General features: G+C 34.2%; 1 protein-coding gene across 1 annotated transcript in view; it reads right to left on the minus strand.

Annotated features, from left to right (window-relative positions):
- LOC144967386 (mannosyl-oligosaccharide 1,2-alpha-mannosidase IA-like) overlaps positions 1 to 8,806 on the minus strand; it is a 25,423-nt gene extending 16,617 nt beyond the window's left edge. Inside the window, exons 1-6 of the mRNA XM_078904519.1 lie at positions 7,854 to 8,806; positions 6,732 to 6,947; positions 4,414 to 4,494; positions 3,386 to 3,480; positions 1,166 to 1,289; positions 282 to 375 (exon numbers count right to left, since the gene is read on the minus strand). Coding sequence (XP_078760645.1) covers positions 282 to 375; positions 1,166 to 1,289; positions 3,386 to 3,480; positions 4,414 to 4,494; positions 6,732 to 6,947; positions 7,854 to 8,471 — 1,228 coding nt within the window. The 5' untranslated portion in view covers positions 8,472 to 8,806. The remainder of the gene's footprint in view (positions 1 to 281; positions 376 to 1,165; positions 1,290 to 3,385; positions 3,481 to 4,413; positions 4,495 to 6,731; positions 6,948 to 7,853) is intronic.
- Between the last annotated feature and the right edge of the window lie 1,082 nt (positions 8,807 to 9,888).

Consider the following 9,888-nt stretch of genomic DNA (forward strand, 5'->3'; position numbering starts at 1 on the left):
ATTTAGTAATGTATTTATGTCTTTTAAATTTTTAAATTGTTGGATGAAGAAGAAGGGTTTTGAGCCCGAAACGTTCCATGTTTGGTATTTTGTTATTTTTTTGAAGCTGTTATATTCATTTTTGTTTATTAGAAGTTATTACATGCTTTTTTTTTCCAATCTGGCAACCACTTGATGTCTAATGGTGAACTACCAAAACAACTACAGATACATGATATGACAGACATTGGGAGTCAGAATGATACAAAAGATAGAAAATGAAATCATGAAATAGTCCTTACGTTGACACCATTTGCCTGTCTTGGGGTTGACGTAATTTGGGTATAAACCTTTTGGCTTCTCCAACTCTAGAAGAGTTTTCCTGATTTTCAGCACCTGCAAGCATTAAAAAGAAAAAAGAAAAAAAATTAATATCAAGAAAAAAAAAAGTAAGAAGAAAATTCTTAGATATAAATTTAATTATTTATTCTGAGATAGAAAATTGAATACCACTCCGATTTGGTATCCAGATAACACGGTTTAATGTATAACGCTTTGAGCACGTTGAGAGGATATTGCCCTATATAAAAGCTCAATGTTTTGGGTTTAAAAAAAAAAAGAAGACATATTTCTATTGCGCTTCGTTGTGAAGGGCTAAATAATCACTGGGTAGAATATTTACATTATAAATGGTTTTAATGACTGGCTAAAGTGTTTATCTTGTGATGGGCAACACTGAGTGAGTTTAGTGACTGGAAGGGTGTCAAAAATTACAAACTCTAAGCATTGTATTTAGCAGAGCTGCCTACTTGAAATCTCAAAAAATTTCATAGTTTCCAAGAAAAACAATGAACAGGTCACAATAAATAGCATAACAAATCAATTATCTGCCCTCAGAATGATCACAAATGCTCCAAATTCCTAAATACAGTTTCTAAGCAACCAAACTTTCCTTTTCAACAAGATCTATTTGATTAAAAACGTCTATGCAGTTTTGTCACTGGAGTAAAAAAATTTCGTAATTCTACAAATTTTTCGTAGCACTAGGCAGGTCTGATCTAGGAATGCACTTTGTAATGTCATGAAGAGAATTTATATAATTTTAACTATGGAATTGCACTACTATATATAAATGTGCACATTAATTATTTTAAAGTGATTAATAAATAATAATGCCAACACTTGCCTTATCCCTGTAGATAGGATCTTTGGTAATATCCGAGAGATAATCAAACTCCAAATGAAGAGTCCCAATTTCAGACAGGATGGAACAGCCTCCTGACGCCCAGCCATAGTTGTGGTGAGATCCACTGGGTAAGAAGTCATTGAGGGTTGGCATGAAGATATAAAGACATTTATACATGAATAAAAAGCACTTTGACACTTGGTATACCCAACGATGTGGGATTTTCAATATAAATAATGAATCAAAATGATTAAAAATCGAGGAGCAGACACAACTGATGGATTAAAAAAATAACCTCTTGAGAAAATCTCAGTGTTAAGATATTGAGGACGGTTGATTTTTAAAGGTGATATTTCTTTCACATCTATATGTTTAGCTGTAGAGTACACAATTTATCAGACATAGAACACTGAGACATTTGCCTGCCTGTATAACATGTGAGGTCACTAACCAAGATATAGATCACATGATCCTGCACTCTTCTAAGACCTGGAGGGGAAGAGGGGGGTAATTTAATGATGCCCCTGCTATGACTTTTCACATGGCAGCTAGAATAAAACAATTTCAAGAGTTCAGACCAAGATATAATACCACATCCTAACTCATGTGATGGTTCATTCAAATGATTTAATTTTCATGATTTGTAATTCAGTTAGGAAAATCTAACATATCCACAAACAGGCATATCTTCTACAAAGTAAACTGAAATGGCTCATAGACAAGCTGCTTTCTTAGTTGTCACCGATCACAAGACCACAATTAAGCACAATCTATTGTATGGAGAAATTGCAGTGACTAAGAAAAAAAAATCAAAAACATGAAGGCAGTCACTATGTTCAAAATTACAAATGATTTAATCAAAGTTCTAATTTTATCTTCAACATTGAAAACTCTGAGTCATCACCAACAATTATAAACCCTGTATTCCAGGATAGTTGAACATCAACTGTTCTTTTTCAATCAACAATTCAACTGTGGAATGGTTTGTCAGTTGTTATAGAAAACTACAGCAGTTGAAGATGATTTAAAAAAAGGCTTACAAAACTCAACCTTTAAATCCTAATTCAAAAAGTGTGATAATACACCAAAAATTGTCTACGGCTCTCAGGGAAAAAAAATAAAGTAGAAGAAGAGGAAGAGGAGATGGTGAAGGATAGTAGGAGAAGAGAAATGGTAATTTGATTTATTCAGTTCGTAATCAATGCAAAATCTAAAAGTCAAACAAACTGCTAGTATTGACAAACAAAAATGATTACTTTAAGAGAACCAATACTGTATGAAATGAAAATTTGATTCCATATGAATAGCAGAGGAGAAATAAAGCATAGAAAAGTATGGCAACATTGTAGATATGCATAATCATTTATTAATTCCCATTTATCTATTTCACTTCAAAGTTGTAGAAAAAAAGTGAAATGTATACATTTTACTTTACTAACATCAAAAATAGAAAGAAAATCACAAATTTTTATATGCTACAATATCCATTAAATATGCTTACAACGTTTTAAAAGGGAACACAAGCCAAGAACAACTCTGAACGGGTACGATGAGACAAAACACCCCTGAGGCACTATTACTAAATTTTTCTTTTCAACACCACTGTTACTGGCCAGAGGGTGGTGACAGGTAAAGAGACTACTCCAAGGACTCAATTTTAAACCACCCACAACAGAGTTGAACCCAGGATATTTTGATCATAATTCCGGTGCTAACCACTGGACCACAAAGAAACGCCAAACAAAAGAATGGAAATTACAATGGAAAAAGAGTTTATCAGTAAACTATAGTAATGTTGGTAGCTAATTGAAAAAAAAATAATTAAATCACAATTTGGTAGGAAATGCATCAAACAGTTGTCGAGTAGTTAAAAAGGTATAAAATCCTATAAGATAAGATAAGATGAACATTATTAATCCAAAACAGGAAATAACATTGTGTTTTACATGGCTCAAAGTAAAAGATAAAATATTTAACAGGGTAGATGATTATACGACATAACAATAACAATGTATCATAAGTAGTTGGCATTGAGTGCCGTCGAAAACATTCAGATCATTCATTCTCACAATCGCTCTTATATTTACATTCTTCCTTAATAATTAAAGATGTCAGAAATAATATTATTAATAACAAATGAAGAAGCATTAGAACAACAAAACTACATCACTATAAATTCACATTGCTATTGAATGGAATTAAATAATATTCTCAACGTACGTCTTGATATTGACAATAGCATACGGCAGTCCAGTCGGTGTTTTGAAAGCCGGCATCATTCTATCTGTTATGTCTTTGGCTTTGGACTTGTACATCTGTAGGGAAGGAATACACCAAAGCATACATGTTATACACTTAGGATACAACCATGGATGACTTCAAAAATCTAGACGTATAGGTCATAATGACAAAGTCTACAAATTAGCACACAAACCTGCCACAACTACAACAGTCTACACATACACGTCTGTCACAACTAACACTATCTACAAACACATACACACACACAGTCTAGACATACATGTCATCATCTAAATCTCTTTCTTTATTATTCTGAAATTGAAAAGTTAGGAAAAAAATCTGCGTCAATTCAAAATTCTTGATTTCTATTCTCAGAAAACAAACAAACAAAAACCCGACCCGTGATACTTTTCGCTGCTTAACTTTGAGTCATTTTTAGGACATTTGATAATCTTTTTGAGCCCAATACAGCCCTAGCAAACTCTAAAAATGGCCTCACAAGTGGCTTGTAGATGTGGATCTTGGTGCTTTCAGAGCATCCTTTAAAGTTTCTATGAAAAAAAAGGGCTTGTTCTGTTGGCTGTTGATGTAATCTGGCTTGTGTTTTTACTGCATTTAAAATCATTTGATATTTCAATCCCTAGCTATTTTGGAGATTCAACATTTGTAAGGGTTTGTTCATATAGTTGACGGTCAGGAATCAAAGGTTTCCTTCTGGGTTTTTTTTCGTTTTTTTTTTGTTTTTTTTTTACTGATATGATATAGTATTTTGATACATTAAACTCCATTAACCATTTATCCTCCCATTTTGCTCTTTGAGTAAATCAATGTTTATGGAGTTGCAGTTTTCCTCAGTATAGATATACCTGTATAACAGCTTATCATCAGCAAAAATACATATGTTTGATATTAGTCCATCAGGTGATTTGTTACATAAGGAAAATAAAGGGTGGGTCCAAGGGTACTCCTGATGCGACATGCCCAATGTCCAACAATTTTTTTCTTACTTGATCGCCTGTGAGTGCATAGGCAGCCAGTAGTCCACCGACAAACCTAATGGTGGTCTCAAACACTGATAAATCAGATGACTGGGGATGAAAAAAAAAAAAAGAAAAGAAAAAGATGCTGATCAGTATGATAATGGCAGTCAAATTGATTTGGATTTTATTCTAACTTGACATCATATCAGGACTAGGAATCCTGTTAGCTCACAAAGTAGAGCTCTTGCCCCACATGCAAAGGGATCGGTATCAGTCACTGGAGCGATCAGGATGGTAGTTTGGGACTGTTTGAGAGAAACAAGCATCCCATCCAAAGGGTAACAAACAATTTGTATTAGTCATTTAAGACTATATGCTTTAAGGTCTGAGCGGACTAGTTTGTCTTCTTTGTTTAAAAAATTACTTAATATCTTATACTTTTCACAATTAGAGTAGAAACAGAAATGCAGTCCAGGTCTCATTAAGTTCACAATTTCATCACTTTTATTATTCGGTCTGACGAATAATAGGAAGAAAATTTGATCTGAGAGAAATTGGTCCCACAGACCCACAGCTGACAGCTTTATAGAAAATGTGCACAAGGCTCATTTTTAATTTTTTATTGAGGAAATGCGCATTTGAAGAAAAATAAATAAAAATATAAACCAAAAATGCATTATTTCCACCATATTTACAAATGTGTTTGCTCTAAAATACTTTATATTTGGTGTAATCTACGTAAATTTGAACAGACATCCATTTCTGGGCCTTATAAACTACATTTTCATTGGTCTTTAAATATGGAACAAATAATTCTGAATTTAGCCAAATGTTCCCTCCAAAAAATCGGTATCTACTGCTGATCACATCTGTATAGATGACCAGTCTGTTTTCATAATCACAAGGTCATATATGTGTCAGTGCATGACATAATCAGTCGAAAGGTGAAAATTTTGGATTTGCACTTTTTTGCATTTTCTGAAAGAATAAGGCCACCGGATTATTTAAATCTTTATTTGAAGTAAATCGGGTAATTTTACATGAAGTTATGGCCAGAAGTATGGGAAAGGTATCCAGCAACTTTTATCAAATTTCATACTTATTCAACTTGACTAGTTGTTAAAAAATATTTAGAAGTGAAATTAAGCTTTGATATTTCCCGAAGATGTACAAAAAAGATTACCAATTACGACAAGAACTCATATTTGATAAAAATTGACCTTCTAACTAAACTTGACAATATCTCAGTTCAAACCTTTTCACCATCCGACTAATTATGCCATTAACTGTAACATATGTTATTTTGGGGGTCCAAATAACTCATCTGGTTAGAGCACTCGCATCACATGTAAAGGGTCCGAGAGGGAGAATTTTTTCGGACTCCTTATTCACCCAGCAGTTATGGGTAGCTGGGGCTCTCAGATCTGGTGGAAATCACTTTGCGATAGACAAGCTCCCTATCTAAAGGGTAATTAAAGAGCCTTACAAGGCTAAAAATACATAAGTCACAGGAAGTTAGTTTTGAGAAAATGAAAGTTTAAGTTTTGATTGGGGATTACAGACTATACATAATATAAAATTATAATATTGAGATAGGGGATGAAGGTAATGTTTACCAAGAAAATGGAAGAGGATAAGGTTTAAAGTTAAAGTTTATCCTTGATTAGACAAAAAAAATCATAAAAATGAGACTCAAGTACTTTTAGTTCTTGGGTCCTTAACTGCTGTTTCACACAATAGAAACTGGGATAAACTGTGGCTATGTGGGCCCTGTCATTTTGCTGATTCTTGACTGTTAGACTTTTGTTCCTTTTCATTGGCCAATATCGTCCAACGAGGTTCCTGATATCTCAGTGCTGGAGCACTCGCCTCTCAAGCAACAAAACTGGTATCGATCACAGGTACAGTTGGGATTTGTTTTGTTTCCAACCCCCTGACACCTAGCAGTTTTTAGCTATTTTCGATATAGTGGCTATCACAATATCAAAAGGGAAGAAAATAAGTGCCCCTTTCCATTTGATGCTAGAGAATCAAAAAAAGAAATTCAGCTCCATGGGCTTCAACTTCATGGCTTTAATTGACTATTTTAATGACAGTGTTGGATACCAAAATATTGAGGAAAAAGGTGGAGGTAGAGAAAAGCAAGAAGAAGAAGAAGAAGAAGAAGAAGAAGAAGAAGAAGAAGAAGAAGAAGAAGAAGAAGAAGAAGAAGGAGGAGGGGGAGTGATAAGAGAGAAAAATGGAGGGAGGGAGGGGGAGAGAGAGAGAGAGAGAAAGAGAGAGAGAGAGAGAGAGAGAGAGAGAGAGAGAGAGAGAGAGAGAGAGAAAGAGAGAAAATTGTGTACCTTGTCAAAAGAGAGAGAAGTGGCTACCCAGTCCCTGGCCTTCTTGTACTCGTCATCCAACTCCATGATATACAGTGTGTCCAAAGCATCCACAATTGAGGCACCAAGACTACCAGACCCAAATATAGATGCAGTGTGAGAACGACGAGAAATGGGACGTAACTCATTGCCACCCCAGGCATATTTCACATAAGAATCCCACGCATGCTTCATCATCTGGTAAGGAAAGAAATATTAATGATAAATACCATTTATTTCATCACTAAGTAGTAACATTTTCCTTTGGAGTATACCCCGAGAAAAAAAATCAGATAACATAAACGTCAACCTCAATGCTTTGCCATAAGATTAAAAACTCATGTAATAAAGCAAAGATGTCAAATTATGACACAAGCCACAAGCCTGATAGTTATTAAAATCATAATTTTGATTAATTTTATGTAATTATCAATAACTAAAATATTTCTTAAAAAACAACAAACTAACACCATGGGAGACTATTCAGACTGAGTCAGAAAAATCTGTTGATTACAACATGCGCATTGGAATTTCAGTCCGAATGTCCACGGGAGTTTATTCAGACTCGAGTCCAAATAGCCACAGCCTTCTTTTAATGTGATTGAAATCAATGTAGGCACGTCATGGCAAAAATTATAATTTGATAAAAATGATGTCATTTTAAAACATTTGTAATTAAAAGAAAAATAGAGGGACTAGATAGCAAAAAAAAAATAAAAGAAAAAACATCTAGATAATCTATGTCTAAGTCTAAGCCAAATTTCATCAAGATTGAAGGCAGCGTAGTGTGTTTAATTTTGACCACCAGTGATCAATCCTCTTTTCTCCATGAAGTGCCGTTTCAGTCAGTAGCCAGCCTATCAAGAGGCTGTCCAAGTAACTGATTTTTGAGCTTTTTGCAATAATTATTATTATTTACAATAGTAAATTTTGAGTGGTAAAAAAAATCATCATCGGAACCGTTTATCCTAGACCTAAAAGTAAGATATCGTATTAAATGTTTTTTAAAGGCACCTATCTGTCTATATAAAAAATAATTATTAATTTTTATTTTTGAAAAAGTATCAAAATACCTAATAATATTGACTTGGGGACTCGGCTTACCTCTCTGACCTTATCCCTCTTCGATTTCGTGTCGGAATCCTTTGGTTCTCCTCCTCTAGCACCTGGATGACCATCATGATCTTTATTAACAATCTTTGCATTTTCATCCGCTATTTCCTTCTGTCGCTGTTTTTCCTCTTCGTGCTTTTTCAATATACTATCCTTTTCACCCTTAATATTATCTTTTAACTTTTTAGCTTCTTCTGGGTTCATTTTCATTTTGTTAATTAACTCGTCATTTACTTTTTGTTGCTCCCATGCTTTTTCAATCTTATTGAAGAGTTTCTTTTGATCATCTATTTGATGAGGATCATTGGCATCCTCGTCGTGAGGCAAAATTTTCCCATTATTTAAAGGCAGTCCATCAGGTCCTATTCTAGCCTTAGGTAAAAATAAACCATCTCCAGCATCTTGTAACTTCTTTTTCATTTCACCCATTGTTACTTTGTCGTGTAAATTCGGAAGATACAGAAAAGCACACATGCAAACAATTGCGAATGTCACAAAAACTAATAAAATAATATATTTTTCTCTTAACCGTAAAGTTTTTCTTCCCTGAGGAACGGGTACACCGTTAACATATCGCTGATATGTTGGGAGTACAGCTGAGGCTGCCATTATTTTTTGATTGTTTCCAGTTTGTGTACGTAGTTGTCAGTCTTGTCAGTTGTATCCGCAGGAAGTACAATCAGGATCAACTCTAGTATCGACACGCACCGCTATTTTTTTCTATTGCCACCCTAGAGATCTAACCTTATAGCTTCGAACTTAAAAAGATCATTCACCCATTCATTAAATGAAAAAAAAGTCATCAATGTGAAGAACTGGGGATAGCGACTGAAACTATAATCTCTAAAATTATTCTAAAGCTATTTACGATTACGTATAGTCGGTTTAGCAGAACGGATTCAGTGGCTTTTTGTTGTCTTTCGCTATGTGGCATCATGTGGTATGTGGTGTCACATGACTAGATCTAAATTCTTATATTTTCAGAGAAAATGTACCTACTATCTTGTACTATTGGCACTCATCGTATTGTTAAAGTGCAACGATTTGAAACAGGGAATAATCTAAATATATCTACATTTATTCACATAAATAAATAAAAGTGCCAATATTTATCTAGTTGTTCAAATGAATGGCTTCATAACTCAACGATTTTAAATACGATTAAATATGTAACCACTTTTATAGTTATACAGCATAGCCTTCCTATTATTTGTATGGTTACAGCATTGTTCTCTACAACAAAATGGGAATTTAAGGATCTCTTGATGCAGTTATAAACCCTTTTGCATCCGTTTAATGGTAAATCAACACCGCCAGGATCACTAATTTGTATCGGTACAAGAGACAAGAGACTGCTTGTCTTACCGAAGCTACCAATATAATATACGACTCTGAAAATAATTTTCATGATCAACTAAGGTAATAATATTATCAGAATTGAATGGTTATTCAACCCTTGCATTTCAATTTTATTTCATGGACAGAACCGTTGTTGGGAAACATTTGGTTGAATTATGTGTATAGTTGTTTGTTTGGTTTTTTTTGGTTTTTTTTTTTTTGGGGGGGGGGTTGTTTTGTTTTGGTTTTGTTTTGTTTTGTTTTAAATTACTTTTTGTTTGTTCTTTTTTTTGTCTTTAATTGATGCTAGTTATTTGCTTTTTATCCGTTTGTTGGTTTTTTTTCCGGTTGTTTAATCAATTAATTAATTTATTTAATTAATTAATTTGAGATTGTAGCAGCAGTTTCTGGTGGCAACACTTCATTATAATGGCAATGTATACATTCCGCAAATTATTTTCCGAATTCACGTCACGAGGCAATGTTCAATGAAATGCCCTGCGTCTTCATGGAACTAAGGGCAGGGGCTGCTGTGTATCCAATATCCCTGAAACTGGCTTGCTCCGGAGGAATTGTTGCGTCTAAGATCGGTCTTCATCGGGTTTAGTAGCCCGCACAGCTTAAAAGAAATGTCAGGAGCATAGAAATCGGTGGTCAGGAGTCTGTAGCAGGTGACTTCCTTCATTGG

Source organism: Berghia stephanieae, chromosome 3 (genome assembly GCF_034508935.2).
Source record: "Berghia stephanieae isolate SIO BIC M18660-M18661 chromosome 3, UCSD_Bste_1.3, whole genome shotgun sequence".
In the NCBI taxonomy this organism is placed as follows: domain Eukaryota; kingdom Metazoa; phylum Mollusca; class Gastropoda; order Nudibranchia; family Aeolidiidae; genus Berghia; species Berghia stephanieae.